The 21355-nt window shown below is 48.4% G+C and overlaps 2 protein-coding genes across 5 annotated transcripts; one reads left to right on the forward strand and one right to left on the reverse strand.

Annotated features, from left to right (window-relative positions):
- Positions 1-768: 768 nt before the first annotated feature.
- GNL1 (G protein nucleolar 1 (putative)) lies at positions 769-13940 on the reverse strand. Of its 3 annotated transcripts, XM_004390362.2 has the most exons (12): positions 12874-13940; positions 12285-12450; positions 11805-11941; positions 11493-11644; positions 11309-11380; positions 10081-10288; positions 9817-9912; positions 9244-9438; positions 4846-5024; positions 4603-4765; positions 4170-4310; positions 769-3772 (listed from the first exon to the last, which is right to left on the reverse strand). In XM_004390362.2, exons 1-12 carry the CDS (start codon positions 12944-12946, stop codon positions 3525-3527), a joined length of 1830 nt encoding a protein of 609 aa, XP_004390419.1. In that variant the 5' UTR covers positions 12947-13940; the 3' UTR covers positions 769-3524. The 3 variants fall into 3 exon arrangements, with proteins under 3 accessions (XP_004390419.1, XP_023581068.1, XP_023581067.1); XM_023725300.1 differs by lacking the exon at positions 12285-12450 and having other exon boundaries at positions 12874-13236; XM_023725299.1 differs by lacking the exon at positions 9244-9438 and having other exon boundaries at positions 12874-13061.
- Positions 13941-13952: 12 nt separating this feature from the next.
- PRR3 (proline rich 3) lies at positions 13953-18688 on the forward strand. 2 transcript variants are annotated; one of them, XM_004390363.2, is made up of 4 exons: positions 13953-14188; positions 14860-14922; positions 16856-17146; positions 17399-17520. In XM_004390363.2, exons 1-4 carry the CDS (start codon positions 14083-14085, stop codon positions 17503-17505), a joined length of 567 nt encoding a protein of 188 aa, XP_004390420.1. In that variant the 5' UTR covers positions 13953-14082; the 3' UTR covers positions 17506-17520. The 2 variants fall into 2 exon arrangements, with proteins under 2 accessions (XP_004390420.1, XP_004390421.1); XM_004390364.1 differs by lacking the exon at positions 14860-14922 and having other exon boundaries at positions 14023-14188; positions 17399-18688.
- The last annotated feature ends 2667 nt before the right edge of the window (positions 18689-21355 follow it).

The raw sequence follows: 21355 nt of genomic DNA on the forward strand, positions 1-21355 counted from the left end.
CTCTCCCACTGAGATTGCTGCAAAATCCTCTGATCTCTCCCTTTCCAAGCTAGTCTCTACACTGCAATCATAGTGAGCTTTCTGAGGCACAGATCTTTCTCACTCCTAGGCTTAAAATGCTTCACTATTCCTCTGGATAAAGCCCCACATCTGTATCACAGCTGACAAGGCCCAGCAAAAACAGGACCAAGCCTACCTTTTCAGCTTCACCTTTCACTATTTCTCCCTTGCATCCTTCTACTCCAGCCATGCTGAACAAGTCACAGCCTTCTAAAGAAATCATGAGCTTGTTCCTTGACCTTTGCTGTTCCCTCTGTCTGGAATGCTCTTGCCCTCCCTCTGCCTGGATAACTCCTGCTGTCTTCAAGCCTAGCTTGGACCTCTGTTCCTCTAGGAGGCCAAGACTGGCTTCGCTGCCCCTACTGGATGTTCCCATAGCAATTCTCTACCATGGATCACTGATGTTTTTGCAGTCTTACATCATTTGCTATACACAGCTTCAAACCCTGCACCCCACCCCTTCCTAATCAGCACCCTAAGGCCCCTTCTGTATGGAGCCACCATTACCCCATAGGATCCTTCTCATACCACCTATCCCACTCTTTTGTAAATGTCTACTTAACTGTTTCCCTTCTCCAATAAATTGTGAACCCCACAGAGGGCCATTTCTATTTTGCTTACCACTTCACAGTGACTGGCAATTAGTAATTGCTCAGCAAAGGTTTGGTGGGTGAATTAATCTTTGGAATGATTATAGTACTACCCACCTTAGTTATGATAGTTTAATGAAAATATGTAAAACATTTATAATTTACATAATGCTGTAGAAATATTGTATTATTATTGGTGTTTGTTCTACTAAACCATGAACTCCATAAGGTATGGTCTATGCCTTATTCAATTTCTTGTCTCTGAACTCAGCATGGCTGACACATTTTCAACCATATGATTGTGTCACTTATTATAAGAAATGAAAATGGAGGCCCAGATAAGTGATCTACTCTGGACCACCCACAACTACCTTGTTCTAGAACCAGGACTAGAACCCAGAATGCAGTCTGGAAAAAGGGAAGCTTGGAAGAAAGTTGATCGATATTTAAATGAAGTTCCAGCATGGACAAAAGAAGACTGGCCAGCAGCTGTGGGAACAGTCAAAGCCCCAGACCTCCATGGTCAAGTATCCACATGGTTGGCATGAGCCAGGGGAGGACAAGGGTCCTAGGTGTTTCAGCATGGAGGGGATAGTAGACCCCCTGGTTCTTTGTTTCTTAGTCTGTTTCAATGTCAGCCTCAGACACTGGGATTGAAGTGCCACTTATTTCCTCCCTCATCTGTTTGTTCTTTAGTTCTTTTCCCAATGGTACCTTCCTACGGAGTGAGCAAGTCACTGACAGAGGCCTGGGAGGAGTCATTTACAGTCCAGCCCCTTAGGAATGTTAGAGTTGCCTCCTTCCAGATCTTCAGCACTAAACTCCCCCTTCCTCAGATGCCCCTCCAGCTCAGGTCTCAACAATTCATCCCCATCCTCAGAGTTTCCCAAATGCCCCTGGAGAAACTCATGAGATGGCAATAGACATGTGAAAAGCAGCAGCACAAAGAAGAGGGGCACAAATAGAATCCTGGTTTTTCCCCTTCTGAGGAGAGGAATCCAATGTCCCCACCCCACCTCCAGCAGCAGAGGAGTCACTGAGCACCCGAGTGGGTACTCAGTGACCCAGAGAAAGCTGAGCTGGGACCTCCTCTCTTTCACCAGCAGAAGACCCATCCCTCAGGCTCAAGTGTCCAAGATGAGAGACAGACGGATTTTTTTCTCTCAACAGACTTTTTCCAGTACGTTCTGCTCAACCTTCAAGCGCACTGACATGCTAGTGTTTACTCTTTGTGCTTCCGTACAACTTCCAGGAGTTATGTCCTCACTAGGACCGGTGAAAGGGATGAGTTTGAGGGAATGTGTAGCCCAGATACCTCAGCCTTTTCTAAATATACTTCAGTTTCCTTTGCTCCTTGGCTGTTGGATCTCTGCTGGCATTAGAGAAATTGCTCAATGATCCATAACCTGAATAGGATGCTCCTGAGCGAAGAGAAACGATTTCAAACTCCCTCCTCTCCTCGTTCCTACTCCTAATGGTCAACCTGTCAAACTATGCTTTGTGCTACCATCTAACCCAAACAATACTCTGACAGCCAATTAAACAAAGTCTATTCTTCCGTTTCCCCAAGAATTAAATCTAGGAAGTCCAGCTGCTGCTCACTCAACATGTGAGAGTCCAGAAAGGCCAAAGGTGCCCTGACTCACAAGAGAGTTCATATCTGCTGAAACCCAGAGTTGACACTATAAGCCGACTCTGACCACCTGCTAACTCCTAGCCCAAAGGCATTGGGCTGTCTTCGCTTCATCCCTAAACCAGGTTAAGTGGGATTCAGGAGGCTGGGTCTGTGCCCTCCCCTATGTATCTTGTACACCTTAGCTGCTGGGATTTTAAGGAATGAAACTTAACACTGTACTTAAAGGGCTGTTCTGCTCAAATCATAAATGTACACACCAGTTGTCTGCCAGTAATTAAGGCTCTACTCCTATACATTTAATCAATGTTTTCACAATCATTTTGTCAACTAGAAATTTCTATTGACAGGAAGTTCTGGAATTATACTCCATGAGGCCCCAGGATTTGGAGAACATAATACACCTTTCTTAATCCAAATACTTGGGTGCCTGAGGGTGGAGTCTTGATCATGGCCAGGCTGGCAAATTTAGGTCAGGTCCTGTTTGTGCATCTTTATATGCTCAGTGCTTAGCAGAGGTCCAGACACACAGCAGCTCCTCAATAAATATTTGTAGAACTTGAGTAAATCCTGTAAAAATCTCAGAAAACTTGGAGACATCAGTTTGTGACACCTTCTCTCACTGCTTCTTCTCCCAGAAGGTACAATCCCAGGTCTGGCAGCAGGGGGTGCACAGGGTGGCTACTCAAGTCAGAGAGGGAATGGCACACACTTCAAAAGGAGTTTGGATTTAGACCAAGCTCTCAGAGCCTGACCTGACCTCTACCGCCCCGCCCCCTTGATAACAAGAACTGTAAGTGCAGAGTAGAGCAATGGTTAAGCTGTTGGCTGCTAACCAAAAGACTGGCAGTTTGAATCTACCAGCCACTCCTTGGAAACCCTATGGGGCAGTTCTACTCTGTCCAGTAGCGTCGCTATGAGTCAGAAGCAACTCGACAGCAACAGGTTTTTGATGGGTTTGAAGGGGCAGAGTGGGAGAGTGGGCAGAGGAAGTGGCTTTCAGGGCCTTAGAACTCCTAAGAGAACTTTTCTTTAGCAAAGAGAATGCACAAAAAACAAGGAAGGAGAGAAGTTTCCCACAGTTGTGACCCTGAACCAGCCGTTGTCACCTCAGTCCATCTGGGGAAGGGGATACAAAGCAGACAATCTTTATTCACAATTGGGGCGGCAGAGGGGAGATACCCCCAGGTCAGTCCAAAAGCAAAGATGCTGGGTGCGGAAGATGGCGCAGGGTTGGGAACTCAGCATTCATCCTCACCCAGAAGGGCATAAGGGTTTCGGGTGGCCAGGCTGGACCCTGGAGCTGAGGTTGGGGTGTCCTCATCCCCTTCCCCCTCCTCATCTGCATCCCGGTCTTCCTCTCCCTCCTCCTCACAGGAGCTGCTCAGCTCTTCCTCTTCCTCCTCCTCCTCCTCCTCATCACCTGCCGGCCCCACTCTGCCCTGTAAAACCACCAGCTCCATGGTCTCTGGATGGGACTCCCAGGTCCCTGAGGAACCAAAACAAGAGGGAAAAAAAAAAAATAGGGAGGAGAGTTTTGAGCAAGGGATTAAAACCAGAGAAGAGGCGAAGACTAAGAATAACAATAATCTCTACAGCTGCGGCCATGCATTCATTCACTCATTCATTCAGCTGATAGGGGTGCCTCCCATGTGCAGGCACTGGTCAGAAGCTTTGCACACATTGATTGCAGTCTTTGTCACGACTTGCCAGGGGGGAATTATCACCCTCATTCTGAAGACCAGGAAACTGTCTCAGAGACATGAAGTAACAGAGCTGGACAAGAGGTGAGGGGCCCAGGTCTGGTCCTCGCTGTCTGGCCACAAAGCCCCCACTCTTGCCTACACGATAGCAGGGGGCTGAGGAAGAACATCTGGCTCTCTGACCTTTCTGTTCACTGTAGCCCGGGGGATGAAAACACAGGCTGAGGCGGCCATCCACCGCCAGCCACAGGAGGCTGTTGGCTGCCCTGTACACATCATTTCGAGCCGCCCTGGCTGTCTTGTAACCACGTTTCTCTGCCCAGGCTGGAGGGAGAAAAGAATAACGGGAGAGAAGCCAGTTAACCAGGTCCCAGTCACTATTACCCCCACTCCCATAACATAGTCCTTCCAGTTTCCTGAGAACATTCCAGGCCAGAGATCTTGCTGGCTGTGGAACAGAAATATAGGATTGAGTGTACAGCTCTTCATCGATGGCAAAATCTCTGAGAAGAGGAAAGGAGATAAGACAGGGTAAATGGCAAGGCCAGAAGGCCGGCAGGTAAGGGAGAGCAGGTGAAGTCAGGTGGGGAGGAGAAGTCAGACACATGCAACCCACCTTCACAGATGTCCCAGGCACACCAGGGGTGTTCTGCTGAGGGGTCCTCAGCCTCTGGGTGGCGCAGGCGGAGCAGGGCCTGCACGGGGATTCGGGAGGCCAGATAGCCCACAGCTGTATATGGCTCCTGGATTTGGGCAATGGGGTAGATCCCCGCGAGAACCTGAGAGAAACAAGAGCACTCAGCCCTCTTCCTTAGTTTCCCACCTTCTCTCCCTATCCCTGCTACCTCTGCCCAAATACCTGCAATTGCCTGGGCAGGAGAGAGGGGAAGACAAGGCCCGGACAGTCACAGAGCTTCACAGAGGGGGTGAGGAAGTAGGTCTGAAAGTATCGGGTATGGCCCGGTGTTCTGGAGACACTCACGACCTTCCGCCCTACCAGCCCATTGATCAGCGAGGACTTTCCCACATTGGGGAAACCTGAGGACGGCAAGGAAACCACAAAGAAAATTAACATTTCACAGGTCCTCACTCTGTAAAGGGCAGGCCTTGGTTAATGCCTTAGCTATACATGACAGTGGAACTACAAAGTTCAGAAATAAAGGAAGCGGTGCAACACTGAAGAGTTCAAGTTGCAGCTCAGGCTCTGGATTGCCAGGGGTGAATCTTGGCTTCTCCACTTACTAGCTTTGTGACCTCAAGGCAATTTACTTAACTTCTGAGCCCTGTTTCCCAATTTACAGTGCAGGTATCTTCTACCCCAGAGTAATCAGGATTAAGGGAGATAACAAATACAACTGCATGGTCAGTGCCTACAGTAGACAGTAAGTGCTCAAAACAAGTGAGACATGCATCTCGTAATAACTATCAGTAACCTGTCCGAGGAGAAGACTGGAAGCCTTGCTCCACTGCACCTCTCCTCACAACCACCAGCACCATCATTCTGGCTGACTTCAGTACCTGCATGAATCTCCTGGCCAGCACGCCAGCCTCTCAGTGCCTTGATCTCACTTCCAAAGATCATTTCCTTCACCGCCCCCCAGATACCCACTCCCATGGTCCCACCCTAGACTTGTCACTTCATACCCCAAAAATCTCAGTTTCAAGCTCCCCTCTCTCTGTCCTTATATCCCATCTTTCCAGCTCACTTATTCCAGTTCTACCATTTCAATAACTCTTTGACCCTGGCCCTAGCACAGTAAAACCTGTCAATGCCTGACTCATGGCCTCACTTCCCTTCTTATACAACTTAGATTCCGTTAGCCACCTCTACAGCCAGTCCTTTTCCTAGACCTTGAACTCTCTGGTCCTGCCCCTACCCTCCACCTCACCTAGCAAAGCCCCAACCCTGTAAAATGCAACTCTCTACCCATTTAGCACCTGCCCTGGGAAGCCAAATGTGGTCAGGGCAAGGTAGATGCACCACCATACTGACTGTGCCCCTTTTATAATATGCTGAAGTATCTCCTTTCAAAGGAAGGGGAAAAAAAAGGAGACAGGGAGTGAGGGAAGGAGGGAATGAGAGAAGCAGGGAAGGAGGGAGGGAGGAACCCTCCTTTGACAACCCCCACCATCCCCATTTCCATCCCCTTTATGGTAAAACTCCTTAAAAGAGGTCTATTTTGTCATCACTTCTTCATGCCATCTTCGTTGTAACTAAACTATAACATACACAAAAATGCATAAAACATCAACGTACAGCCTAGTGAACCCCATATAACCCAGCTCTGGGTGCAGTGTAGCACTCTTCCTCAGAGGCCCCATTTATCCCTTCTGGATCATAACCCTCTTCTTCCGCACATGTGAACCATCTTCCTGGCTTTTAAGAGATTCCATTCCTTGTGGGGTTAGCAACCAACGTCACAAAACAATGCGTATTAAGTTGTTTAATGAGAAACTAATTTGCTCTGTAAACCTTCATCTAAAGTACAATTTAAAAAAAAAATTTTTTTTTAACTAAAAAAAAGATTCCATTCCTTATTTTTCTTTTTAGTTCTACTGCCTGTGTATCCCTGAACAATGCAGTTTAACTTTGCAGCTTTTGAACTATGGAATCACATAGTATACATTCTGTTATGTCTGGCTCATCTTGCACAGCGTTATGTGGGGTCACCCATGTTGTTGCACATCCTCTCATTGGCCAACCACAATCTGAATTTTCTCTCCACCACTGCACTCACACCACTGACCTGCACGTGGTCAAGCCCACTGGTCAAGTCTCTATTCTCATCTTACTCGACTCATCAGCAACATTTGACATAGCTGATCCCTCCTTGCCTCTTCAAACACTTTTTTCATTTGACATCTGGGATACTCTCTAGGTTTTCCTCCCTATGGTTTCTCCCTCTTTTCCCAACCTCTAAATACTGGCTTGCCCCAATTCAGTCCTTGGCTTTCTCTTTTCCATCTACCTCTTCTCCCACATCTCATCCAATCCCATAGCTTTAAATACCATTTATATCCACCAATGCCTTCCCACATTTAAATTTCTCCCAAATTCAAATCTCCAGCCCTCTTCTCTCTCCCAAACTCCTAGTCAATATCTCCACTTGGGATCTTTAAATGAATCTCGAATTTAATTTTTGGTTCTCTCCCCTCCCCAACATCTCCAAATCTGCTCCTCTCCCAGTCTTCCCATCTCAGTATTCCCACTTGCTCAGGCCAAAAACCTGAACGTCCTTCTTTACTTCTCTCTTTCTCTTACTCCCCAAATGCAACCCACCAGCAATTTTGTTTGGTCTACCTGTCTCACCACCTCCACCTCTACTACCCTACTCTCAGAAACTCTTATCTCTCCCCTGGACCACTGGCATAGCCTCCATTGCTTTCTCTGCTTCCTTTCTTGCCACCCCACCCCCACCCCCACCCCCACCATGTATTCTCTACTCCACAGGTAAACTTTAACAAAGGAAATCAGAACCTGCCATTCTCCTGCTCAAAACTCACCACTGGCATCGCATCAAACTTAGAATAAAATCCAAAATGCCTTCTAATAATCACAAGACCCTCTGTGATGTGGGCCCCAGTGACCTTTCTGACCTCATCCCCTGATATTCTTCCCTGGCTGCCTCAACTGCAATCCCCCTGGCACTCTTGCTGGCCTCAGAATCACCAAGTTCATTTCCACCTCAAAAACCTTCCACTTGCTGACCCCTTTGCCTGGAAGGCCCTTTCCCTAGACCTCCAAATGGCTCACTTCCTCTCATCACCCAGGTCTCTCCTCAGGAGGCTTTTCCTGAGGACCCCTCCCCTCCCAGTCATTCTCCTTCCTCTTTCATGCTTTATTTCCTTAAATAATATGATTTCAGATCACTAATCTATTTACTCACAAGAAAACAGCTCTGTAAGGATGGAGATATTTTCTGCCACTTTAACAGCAACATATCCAATCCCTAGAACAGCACCCAGCACCTGGTAGATGCTCAGTAAATATGTGTTGGATGGATAAGTGAACAAGAGCTAGAGGGGAACCCAAACTCACGGCTGCGTGTGCCAGAGCCAATGCTCTCCCCATCACACCACCCTGAACACAGACAGCTCAGTGCAGGGCTCCTGAGGGGGAGCAGAGGCCCCATGCGAGGGAGAGCCCAGTCTTGGGGGGTACAGGAAAGTTGGGGTACAGTGACTGGAAGGGGGAGCTATCTGTCAGCAGCCAGGCAGGTTTTTTCCAAGACAAAAAGGAGACTGAAAGATAAGAAAAGTCTGGAGCGTTTCCAAAGAGCCCAACTAACTACTCCACTCTCACAACTTCTTTTGGGCTGGGCCCTTTTTGGTTGCAATATCACCTCAGACGTAACTATGCCAAGGTCTCTTCTCACCTTTCCAACAAATAAAATTCCAAGGAATCCCACTCAAAATGAAAAGGTGCCCTAAGCTCTAATCATACATTCCTTTCTCCCCACTGAGAGCAGAGACAAAGCTCTTGGTTAAGGGAAGCTTCTCCTTGACAACAGACTTAAAGGGTTAAGACCCTAAAGGAAGTTAATACTTGCTGAGCTAGTATTTAATGATCACTCTACTATCAGAGCCCTGACGGCATAGTGGTTAAGAGCTCAGCTGCTAACCAAAAGGCCAACAGTTCAAACCCACCAGCCACTCCTTGGAAACCCTATGGGCCAGTTCTACTCTGTCCTATAGGGTCGCTATGAGTCAGAACTGACTCAACAGCACCTAACAACAACAACTACTATGAACTCATTGCTACAATTGAAAATTAGTACACATAAAATTAATTAAAATGTAAAACTTGCGTATAAAAATCACTTAGAACAGTGCTTGATACATAGTAAGCACCGTAACTGTGCTAAGCTCTAACAATAATTATTATTGGTTTTACTACTATGACTACTTATCAGATATCATTATGTAGTCTCAACACTATTCCATTCATTCTTCACATCCATTCTTTTAATTAGGTATCAACGTCCTCATTTTTAAAATCAAAGGAACTAAGACTCAGAGTGGTTAATGAGCTTGCTCAAGGTCACACAGATGAAAAGAAGTGGACTTTAACTCAGGTGTTCCTGTGATCCTGCCAAGACAGCAGATGGCCTCCTCCACCTTGCCAATGACCACCCGCAGAGGGCACCCCCTCAGAAGCCCTGAGGCCTAAAGAGGCCTGATCACCAGCCCTCTTTTCCAAATATTGAGACTCTGTGCCTCCAAGGAGGCCGCCATGCCCGGGCTGCTGCTTCCTTACCCACACAGCCAATGGTCACCACCCCATCCTTGTAGCGCTCCCGGGTTGGGCCGATCGGCTCCATTGCTGAATCAGTCTGCTGCTCCACCAGGACTGCCGGCGCATCGTCCTCTTCCTCCTCCTCCCCAGAGCCATTACCCCAGGTGGCACCGGCCACGTCCCGAGCAATCTTCTCCCGCCAGCTGCTCAAGTCCACTACTCAGGGAAGAAGAAGACGAAGAAGGTTCTTCTGGGGCCACTGTGTATGATGGCACAGACTGTGTACTACACAGATGATGGGACTGGCACCCTCTGGAGTGAGGTAGTGTCAGCCTGCACAACAGTGGACCATAAAATCTCCCCAGCCTTCCCCATAAACCCACCCTTAGAATCATTTGCATTTCTCTGTCTGGATTTCCTAGGAGTGCTGAGAAGACGAAAGGCACTAAACTCACTGAGATGCCTACCTATGCTCCCTACTCCATCCCTCCCCCGGCCTCTCACACTCTCCATAATAGAGGGGCTGTCTTCCAGAAAGGTAGGCAAAACTCCAGGCCTTGGGTGTCCCACAGTGCCCCTCTAAGACACACATACCTTTCCCCGCAGTGATGGCTTCACAGGCTCTCAGCAGCTGCTCTGGTCCCAGGGCCCGAGTCCACCCTCTCCCTCGCTTCCGACTCTTCTTCAAGACTGAGATCGTAGGGCACAAAAGGTTAGCACACAGGCTCCTGCATCCCATCTCTGTCACCACCCTTGGGCCCAAGTTCATGTACCCTCTCGTCAATAAACCTCTCTGTTGCCTCCTTGGTCCCCTGCCACCCCACCTCTCCCATGGTGCCCTTGTCATTGCCCACTCACCGCTACCAGGGTCCTGTGGGGAGCGGATATCCCGAGGGAAAGAGGTAAAAAGGATGATGTGGAGCTGGGGGTAGTGTTGGTGGAAATAGTGCTTCCAGGCAACCACAAGAGCTGGCGAGGCCAGGTCCACCTTGTTCAGGACCAACACCAGGGCCAGCCCAAGTTCTCCAGTCACATACTCATAAAGTGCTGGCGGGAAATTCACAACCTGTGGCAGGGTTAATAAACGGATGGAGCAGTGAGACCCAGAGTCCTCTGCCTCCAGCTCCCCACTCACCAAGCACAGCTCAGAGACAAGGCCCCAGCAGTAGCAGATTCTGGGGAAAAAATGGTAAATCAGCCAAACTGAGCAAACAAGACAAAGCACGGGTTAGTAGTACCAGTGCCTGAGTTTCTAGGGGGCTTCCTGCAAGGAATGGAGATAAGCCAAAACCAAAACAAGGAAGTAGTGACACCTAGCACACTGAGGTAAAGATGGGATCAGGAACAAGGACGACGGGATTGACATAGAAATTAATACGTATTTTCCTGCACATACAACCATATATGTATATGTGTATGCATATATGTGTGTGTACTCATGTGTGCACGTGGATGTTAGGCATGTGTGACCACGTGTGTCTGTGCCTGTGTGTATAGATATACGCACGTGTTCATATGTGTGTATGAGTGTATGTTGTTAAGGACCTCCAACCGAAATGTCCCCACAGACCTCTCTTTCTCATTGAAGGACAATAGTAAAGTAAAAGAGCCAAGGTTTGCAAAAGGTCAGTCCAATACTAGACTCTACAGCCTTAACCACTCCCCTGGCATTCCAGGTGAGGCTGAGTCCTATAGCAACTGACATAGCTAGAGAAAAGAGGTAAGGAAGAAAGGGCATCTTTGGGTGGGGTAAGGGAAGCCCCCAGTTGCCTCCATACAATCTCTTAGAGTTCCCCACTGAGACTTCCTATTGGCCTACCTCTGGTGGGTTGGGAGACAAGATATGCGATTATTTGTCAAAAGAAGGGGAGAAGGGGACAGCTAGAGAAGGAGTGACAGGGTACGGCAAATGACAGCAGATGAATAAAGAACTAAGTCCCTGACTGCAGACATCAGCACGGGGTAGAGGGGCTGGAAATGAAATGAGATGCCTGTCTCCCAATTCCTGCCTCTGACCTTTATTCCACAAGAACCTTCCTCCTCCTTGCATACCCTCACTCACCCCTCCTCCCCACCCAGAACTCACTGGATGTCGGATATCAGTGATGAGCAGGACAATGTCAGACATCTCTAACACTCGCCACAGCTGCCTCCACGTCTGAAAAGACAAGAGATGGTAGAAGAGAACCTGAGTCCAGAGTCCCCCTCCCACCCAAATCAACTTGACCATGGGTCTCTACACCCTACTCTCACCCCAACTCTAGTCTTACCTCCAGATTGTGCTCAAAGTAGCTGAGTTTCTCAGAGGTGTAAGCCCCATGAATCTTCCCAAGATACTCCTGGAAGCTCTGTTCCTCTTGACTCATGAGTTGCTCCTTGGACATCTCATAACTCCAAGGAGGACGTCGGGGAAAATCCAGGACTGGGAAACCAGAAAAAGTCCAAGTATAAGGATAGTTTCAGGACTTAAGGGTGCATCCCAAACCCTGCCTTCCTCAGTCTGCTCTGACCCTTCCAAACTCCCTACCCTAGCCCATTTCCTGTGCCAAAAACAAATATCCCAGTGTTGACCTCTCACTCACCCGAGCCAGGCTGATAGACCTCCCTGATGTCCAGCTCCAGCACCTCAGCACTGACAGGCTGTAGCACTTGTTCCCGGGCTGCTCTCTTTCTCCTCTCCACCTCCTCCCTGCTGTCCCGCTCAAAATGCAGCCGGTATCTAAGGAGACAGGGACCAGGCATCCAGCGCAATCCTGTGGTCTTCTCTCTTGGGCAAGCAGCTTCTCAAAGCTTTCCCTCCAGAGTTGTTCAAATATCCTCTCTCGGTTTGCCTTCCTCCAAGTCCGTCTTTCACGGATATTCAACCTTCCCCTAAGCCTCCCCTTTCTAGAGCCAAAATCTCTCCACCCTCTAAAAGGGAGGGCTGTGGACCGCTAGGAGCATCCCAGCCCCACCTACTCCGCTTTCAAGCCTCCACCAGCAGCAGCCCGCTTTCCCCGGTGTTCTGATTTCCGGGTAGGCGGGGAGGCCCTGACCAGCCCCCCCTCTCCGCCCACCCTCACCGATTTGGGTCGTAACCTCGCGGGCCCAGCCCCTGGGAAGGCTGCTGGTTGAGCCTGCGAATATGATGGGTCACAGACTCCCCGTCCGAGGTATCGGTCTGCTCCTCTCGCCGCTCCCGGCTCCCGCTGCGGCTGTTGGAACTGGAGCGCAGCCCATCTTGAAGCCCTGCGGGGAGGAGCCGGTGACGCCAGCGCCGGCCGGTTCTTAAGGGCCATAAGACCCCCTCCCCAGGCGGCCTGGCTCCACCTCACCCCACCCCACTTCTTTCGAGGCCTGGCCCTTCAAGTCAGTCGGCCCAGGACCCTCCCGGATGTGCGTGGGGGGACTCATCCCTCCTCCAGGGAGCTGTCGGGATGGCGCCCCGTTCGAGCTGGAGGGATTTCCCCTCCCCCAACACTCTCTCTCCTTCCCCATCCCTTCCAGATGTAGCGGGGGGCTAAGGTAGGGGAATGTCCTCTGCAGTCTCCCGCGCGGGTCGTCGCGCGCCCTCCCCCCTCCCATGCCCCCCCAGAGGTGCGGCGGGCACACCTCTCCCTCCAGATGTGCGGGAGCCCGAGCCCCGCCCCCTCCTCCTGCTCCCACACTGACCTCGCTTCCGCTCCCGTTTGTCCTGCAACTGCTTCTTCTTCTGCTTCACGCTGAAGGGCTTCTTCCTCGGCATGGCCCGGACCAGACACCTGGCCCGCCCTGCGCCGAGCTCCCTTCGCCTCAACTGACTCCCCCCGGCAGTCCCCGCCGCAAGGGCCCGGGACCCTAGAGGGGGCGGGGCTAGCAGGTGACGTCAGCGGGCGGGCCGAGCGACTCACCGCGGCGGCCTGATGAAAGGCGGACAGGGGAAATACTGTCACTTCTCTCCGGGAGCCAGGCGAGAGGATGATGCCGAGTGGGCTACCCGCACATGAGAGACAGTCGCACTGAGAGGGCGCAGCGGCTGCAAGGAAAGAGGTGCGCGTGGGAGGATCGGGCTAACTTCGTCACGGACGCTACCACCTCGCTTTCGGAGAAGGGGGGACGCGTGTCATCACTACCTTGCGCGCCGGCGAGAAGCTACCACCCACCTGGCGGGGGAGGCGGAGCGGAGGGCGGGTCCTACCGCCTAGGGGATAAGGGGGCGTGGACACGCAGAAGCTACTTTACCAACCCCGAGGCTTGACCTTAGTGGAGTCCAGAGACAGCGCGTCCCAGAAATGAAGCCAGGTTGCTGGGCTACAAGTAGGGGCCAGGGCAGAGGTCCTGAGGGGCAGGTGGCGATCTGAAGAATCCTGGGCGCCTCTCTGCTGAGACCCAAATTCCTTGTGAGAATGATGAGGAGGAGCTTTACAGATCTACGTATAAGCGCGGCGAGGAGAAGAACTTAGATGGTATAAGGACTTTTGGAGAGAGGTCAGAGGGCACGAAGTTGTGCCTGTAGCTGTTACCATAGTAACCGGGTACCGGATGTGGCGATCATAAGATGCGACAGCCGCCGCTTCTCAGGCCTTCTGGCCGGAGACCCTTTCGACTCTATGGCACACTATAAGGAATAGGTTGTGGTGTTTTCTCAGCGGCGGGGAAGAATAGAATATTTTTTTAAGCCTCTATAAAAACGCGGCAAAGAGAAGGCTCTACATTGCCTCCATGCCTGGCAAAGATCTGAGAACGGGGCTACATCAAACGCTCCCCGCAGCCTTCCGGAAGTGAAATGGCGGGAGTCTCAGCCTCACTGTCCACCACCCCCACGGAAACGGAAACAGAATCCCAGCCTGCCCCTTCCTCACTGCCCTCCCAAATCCCGCTGCAGCCATTGCCGTAGCCACGATGCCGAAACGAAAGAAGCAGAATCAGCAGCAGCATCTTCCACCGCCGCAGCCCTCACTGCCAGAGCCAGGAGAGACTGGAGACGAGGACGACGGGAGTCCCATCGGTGAGGAGGCCGGGAGGTGCACATGCCTGTCAGCCTGTCCGGGCAAGGGGCTAGGGGCTGACAAGGTGGGAAGGAGATCCTCTAATGGAAGAAGGAAGGATGCACGCACTGGGAGAGGGGACCTATCTGGGATGAAGCCCTGAACGAGGAGTTCTCTTCCTTGAACCTTCAACCCTTAATCCGACCCCCAAACCTTTCTAGAGAAGGCAGGGAGGAGAGAATAAAGAGCTCTTGTGCGCGCAGCCGCAGAACGGCAGGGGAGAGGGGCCGAAGAGGTTGCAGATTGCGGTGACTGGGATGATGATTTGTGATCAGATTTTCACAGCAAAGGTGAAAGTGCAGCCTTCTCTAAACTGCTCTCTCCCCAGGGGGGGAGGGGAGGAGAATCACCTGGGGTCTTTTGGACATCAGCACTGTAAGGGAAAGAGAAAGTTGTCAGTATCTTTCCTGCATTATTCTCCCGAAGGCTGAGTCTCTACTCTTTGCAAACCCTGACACAGCTTTGCAGAGGAAGGGCAGATAGGTGGAGTGAGAACTGGGCAACAAGGCTGAGAATATATTTGGCTTCGCTGGTTGGACTAAGAAATGTATAATAGAAGAAAAACACGTAAGAACAGGATCATCAGTCATTCAGTCCATTCTGATGACCATATTTTCATGTCTACTCTCAGGACCACCCAGCCTTCTGGGCCCTCCCCCCATGGCCAATGGAAAGCCTGGTGACCCCAAGTCAGGTGAGAAGGAAGGGGCCCTGACCCTTGGATTAAGTCCTAGAGAAGGGAGCAAGGGAGGGAGTAAAACCTAGGAGGGACCTAAAATCAAAAGACCAGTGCTTTTGTACCTGAGTAAATGAAGAGATGTTGTTATTCACAGATTGGAAACTCAGTGTTGTAAAAATGCCAGTTCTTCCCAAATTGATCTATAGTTTCAATGCATTCCCAGTCAGAATTCCTATCATTTTCTTGTGGAAATAAACTTTCTGCATCTTTATATGGAAATACTATGTGTCAGAGTGAGAGACTGCCAAGACAATCTTGAAAAATAAAATAGAGGGCTTACTGTGAATATCTAGACTTATTGTAAAGCTACAGTAATTATGACAATGTGGTATTAGCACAGTGGTAGACATATAAGTCAATAAAAGCATAGAGAGTTCAGAAACAAGCCTACACATGTATTTACGATGAAGGTGGCCTTAAAAAGGTAGTCTTTTCAGTAAATGGTGCTGGGTCAATTGTATATTCATGTGGGAAAAAAAAAATCTTAATCATACTGTGTACAAAAATCAATTCCAAGTAGACAGTAGATCTCTAAGTGTGAAAAGTAGAATGATTCTACTAGAAAAGAGTTCTTAACCACCAAGAAACACATACACACTAACCATAGAGAAAAGATATGTTAAATTGAGCTATGTTAAAAAAAAACATAAACTTCCATTTATTAAATAACACGAGTAGGAATTTAGAGGAGTCCCTGGGTGGCACACACAGTTAAGTGCTTGACTACTAGCCGAAAGATTGGAAGTTCCACCCCACCCAAGGGGCCTTGGAAGATAGGCCTGGCAATCTGCTTCCAAGGATCACAGCCTTGAAAACCCTATGAAGCAGTTCTACTCTGCACATATGGGGTTGCCATAAGTTGGAATCGACTGGAAGGCAACTAACAACAAAAAAATTCAAAAGAAAGCCATAGAGTGAGAGAAGATGTGTGCAACATATAGAATCAATAAGGAGCTCATATTAAAGAGCTCTTCCAGACAGTCTGTTAGAGAAATGGGCACAAGACCAAAACAGGCATCTCAGAAAAGAGATCTGAATGGCCAATAAACATGTGAACATATACTCAACATTAGTCATCATATAAATGCAAGTTATAAACACATCACTTTCCACACTCGCCAGAATGGCTAAAATGAAAAAGACTGGCAATACCAAGTGTTGTCGAAGATATGGAACAACTGCTGGTGGGAGTACAAATTGGGACAGCCACCCTGAAAAAAATTGACATTATCTAATAAACTTGAACATATATATACTCTATGGCCCAGCAATTCCTCTACTACGTATATACTCAACAGAAATGCATACATATGTGTGACAAAGACATGTATAAAAATGTTCACAGCAGCATTTTTCGTTATAGCCCCAAACTGGAAACCACCCACATGTCCATCACCAGTAGAATGGATAAATAAATTGTTGTATATGCATGCAATGGGATACTACACTGCAATGAAAATGAACGAACTACTGCTACAGGCAACCAACCTGGATGAATCTCACAAACATGATGTTGAGCGAAAGAAGCCAGACACAAAAGAATGCAGACTGTATGATTCCATTTATGCGAAGTTCGAAAACAGGCAAAAACTAACCTATGGTGTTAGAAGTCAGGATAGTGGTTACCTTTGGGAGGAGGGAGGGATAGTGAGGGGCAGGGGCACAAGGGGGGACTTATGAAGTGCTAATAAGGTTCTATCTCTTCGCCTGGGTGGTGGTAACACGTGTGTTTACTTTGTGATAATTGAATTATGCACTTAAAATTGGTGTATTTTTCTGTATGTATATTGTACTTCAATAAAAAGTAAAAATAAGATCAGGATTTCTGTGTTGGGATTAAACTGGCCATTGATCACCTTTCTGTGTCTTTCTCTGTCTCTCTCTGCAGCTCTTCATAGAGGTCCTCCAGGATCAAGGGGACCATTGATTCCACCACTGCTGAGTCTCCCACCTCCTCCCCGGGGTAGAGGCCCAATGCGGGGAGGCCTAGGTCCCAGGTTTGGCCCATACGGTCGTGGCTGGTGGGGAGTCAATGCTGAACCTCCTTTTCCGGGGCCAGGCCATGGGGGTCCTCCCAGGGGAGGCTTCCACAAAGAGCAAAGAAACCCTCGAAGGCTCAAAAGCTGGTCTCTCATCAAGAATACCTGCCCACCCAAGGATGGACCACAGGTTATGGAAGGTGAGCTCCATTTTTTCATGCATGTACACATTTAATACCCATTACTTCAAGAGTGGCCCACTTCCCAGAATACCTGTGACTCTTCTCCTTTAGGCTCTTCTTTTTTTCTTTTAAAGTAAAAGTAGTCCTGAGTGTTTCTTCTCCCAGCATAAAGAGTACCATTCCAAAATATCTGCAAATGGTAAGGAGTATGAAATCTGACCTTCCTCTCTGTCTCTACTTTTTAAATGCCCAATTTTCATTCATTCACAGACAAATCCGACCGCCCTGTCTGCCGACACTTTGCCAAAAAGGGCCATTGTCGATACGAAGACTTCTGTGCCTTCTACCACCCAGGCATCAATGGACCTCCTCTGTGAGACTGTGCCTTCCCGTCCAGGCTGGAATGAGCCCTCTGACCTAGCGGCCATAATTTCCCTGTGGCCCTGTGATGGCTACTGTGAGGCTCCTGCCCAACACCCTGAGTCAGCGACGCACCCACCCCCATCCACCACCTCCCTGTTTGGGGTCCAGCGTTGTGTTTCATCACTGGTGCGCAGTGTGCGCTCTTCTGATCGTGCCTCGAGAGACTCGTCTTTGGGGCCTCATCTTTGCTCCCTTCAGCTGCCTCCTGGATCCTCTTCCCCCTTGCCAAATGACTGCTGAACAGAAAACCTCGTTGGTGCTGTTTCTTGTGCATCTGTCCACCCATACCCGGTATTGCCCTCGATTTCAGAGAGCCCTGGAGCAGTTGCCTACCATTCCCTTCTAGCTGTTTGTTTGAAGTCCTTTTTATGTGACTCCCTCTGCCCCCATGTTGTCAGCTGCTCTGTGAAACTCGCCAGGTTGCCCAGCCTGGGGTCAAGTGTGAGTGACTGGTACAGAGTTACTCCCCGAAAGGCCACTCTCCCTGCTTTTGGGTTTTGTAGTTTCTGCGTCAGTAGCATGATCCGCATCATTATGGTCTGTGATCACTGTGCTTTGTGAAGCTGTGCATCCCCTCATAGCCTTTCTCAGTGTTTGTGGCATTTTTGTGGCTTCCCAACACTAGAGTACATTTTCTGCCAAAATGAGTGAGGCTCTTGGTGCCCTCTAGACTTTCCCCACCTCCCAACATGGGAGAATTTTGAAACTTTCCGAGAGACTGCCTCGCTGGTCCTTCCCATTCTTCTCCCAGTGTCAGTTATTCTGGGTCTGACAGACCCATGAGACATAAAGCCTCTGATGGGCCTACCCTGTCTTCTCTCCAGCCCATTTTAGTTAGACTATGTCATTGTGAGGCCACCAGCCCTTTCGTTTGACTTCTGTGAATCTCCACCTGGCCTATCTTCAGGTGGAACCTGGACAGTACCGTTGCCCTCTTCTACCCCTCTTCCCCTACATCCCTGGCACTGGTTGTTTTCTATGAAAACAGCAGTGAACAGATGCAGTTTTGAACTGGCCCTGAGGAAATGGGTCAGGAGTTGTGTGGGCAAGAGGGAGGGATGAGAGCCGTTGGAGAACTGAGAATGACGTTTTTTCTTTTTAACATTTTTTTATATTAGTAATAAACGCAGTGGAAACAAGCATTTTCTTTAATCCCTGTGTTCCAGTCACCTCTGAGGTGCAGTGAGGTTATTCTGACTTGTTGGAGTCAGCGCATTCTTCATTTAGTTCATGCATAGTGGTGACGGAGAATGTCAAAGCTTAAGTTTCTTCTAGGCTGAAAGAACAAATGGGTTCCATTAACCTATAGACATCAACCAAACCAAGCTGCATTATGTTCAAGGGTAAAGTTTGTAGGAAAAGGAAAGGGCAGGTATTCATGGAGTAATATTCAAACCTTTTACCATTGTTCGTAGGTTGGGCGTTTATGGAGAGGAAGGGGCTAAGCTTTCTTTTAACAAATATTTGTAGAGTGCCTCTGGGCCAGGTAACATACTAGGCACTAGAGACAACTGAGAGCCAAAACAAATAAATATAAATTCTAAAGGAGGACGCGCATTCACCAAGTAATCACAAATACTTGTAAAGTTAAACTGTCAAAAGGCTATAAAGGAGAGAGATGTGAAAGGAGTGTGTACTCAAGGGAGTCAGGCAAGATCACACAGACTAGCTCTGAAGGACCAGCAGGTGAAGTGGGAGAGAACTGTCCAAGCAAAGGTCTGTGATGAGCTAAGAAAATTATGGGAAGAGTGGAGACAAAGTAAAAGCACAGGAGGTAGACCATCCGTGGCCTTGCAGAAGATAAGGACTTGGGTCTCTTTAAAACAAGAAGCCTTTGAAGACTTAAGCAGGTAGATTAGACAGGCCTTTCAAGAAAATCAACTCTGATGATGTATAGAGAGGACCAAGCTTGGAAGTGGAGGATAGAAGGTACTTCAGTAGTCCAGGTGAATCATGATGGTGGCTTAGACCAGAGTATTGGCAGTGGGGTTGGAGAAAAGTGAACCTTTGGAAATGAGTAAAACTGAAGTATTTTGAATTTCTTGGGAGTAGTTGTGGCTTACATAACTAAGTGCCATTTACACAGAAAGGTATTGGAAGAGAACAAACAATGTCATTAATTTGCTTTTTAAGACACCTAAGCAGACATATAAAGTGAGTAGTCAAATATATAGGCTTGGTATTCAGATTAAAGCTAGAGACAAATTTGAGTCATCTGTATATAGGTGGTGGTTGAAGCAATTAGCATGGATAACATTGATTCATTCAGTAAAATATTAAGTACATACTATGTTTCAGGAGCCCTGGTAGTACAGTGGTTAAGAGCTCCGCTGCTAACCAAAAGGTTGGCAGTTCGAATCCACCAGCCACTCCTTGGAAATCCTGTGGGACAGTTCTCTGTCCTATAGGGTCACTATGAGTCATAATCGATGGAAACAGATTTGGTTTTTGTTTTTGTTTTGTTTTGTTTTCTGTTAAATAGTGTATCAGGTTTAAGTTGTAACAGAAACTCAGAATTAGTCTTAAAGCAAGATAGGAGTTTATTTTAAAAGTCAAGAAGTAGACAGTCTGAGGCATGTGTGACAATCATGTCATAAGAACCTCAGGTCTCTAGAACTCCTTTCCCCCAGCTTTCAGAATCCCAATCCCTAGGGTACCAGTTGTGTTGAAGTCAACTCCAACTCATGGCGACCCCATGTGTGTCAGAGGAGAGCTGTGCTCCGTAGAGTTTCCCAGCTGATTTTTCAGAAGCAAATTGCCAGGTCTTTCTTTTGAGGAGTCTCTGGATAGACTCAAAACTTCCAACCTTTCTTTTAGCAGCGGAATGTGTTAATCATTTGCATCACCCAAGGACTCCAATCCCTAGGGTAAGACCCTCTTATTCACAATCTAAAAGCAAGTTTTAGCTTTTTCGTCTGGGTTCCAAGCCTCAAGATGGAGGAAGGGACAGAGGACACCAGCTATCTTGAGAGAATTTCCTGAAAGCTAACATACAGCTCTTCAACTTCCGACCAACTGGCTATAACTTAGTCCCATGGCCAATACCTGTGACTAGCTTTGAGTGAAGCTTGGAAAAGTAGTCTTTATTGCAGACAGCCATGTGCTCAGCAAAATATCAGGGGCTCTCAGCGGCTGAAAACATGTCAGAGTAGGATGCACAGCTTCTACTAGCCACTCACTTAAAATCTGGAGATACAATAAAGAATAAGTAAAAGTGTCAATGCCTTCCAGCCAAAGATCACCAGGAACACATCTATAGTCAAACAAAGTTGGGTTTAAGTCATTGCATGGGTAACCATGAGACATCTCATTAACAGAGGATTAGGATTTCCTGCCGATGCACCTCAAGCACAGCCATCACCCTTCCATCAGTGGAGGCTTGCATGTTGCTATGATGCTGAACAGTTTCAGCAGAGCTTCCAGACTAAAATGGACTAGGAAGAAAGGCCTGACAACCTACTTCTGAAAATCAGCCAATGAAAACCCTATGATCATGACAGTCAAATTCCCAACTGATTATGGGGTTGCACAGTATTTTTGTTACATTCTACACAATGTTGCCTTGAGTTGGGGCCAACTCAACAGCAGCTAATAACAGGAATGACAGGGGATTAGGCTTGTCTTAGGTGATTTGGGGAAAGGTTCAAGGAAGCAGGGAATCATTCTGGGTAAGGTGCTCTCAGGAGGCAGGGGCAATTCTGTGACTGTGTATCTCAATAAATCTTATCTAGAAGTAGGGCAGAATGAAGCATGGCTAATGCTATGACTGGTAAAGAAGCAGCAGTCACTCATTAGCCAAGAGGG

Source organism: Trichechus manatus, unplaced genomic scaffold (assembly GCF_000243295.1).
Source record: "Trichechus manatus latirostris isolate Lorelei unplaced genomic scaffold, TriManLat1.0 scaffold00295, whole genome shotgun sequence".
NCBI lineage: Eukaryota > Metazoa > Chordata > Mammalia > Sirenia > Trichechidae > Trichechus > Trichechus manatus.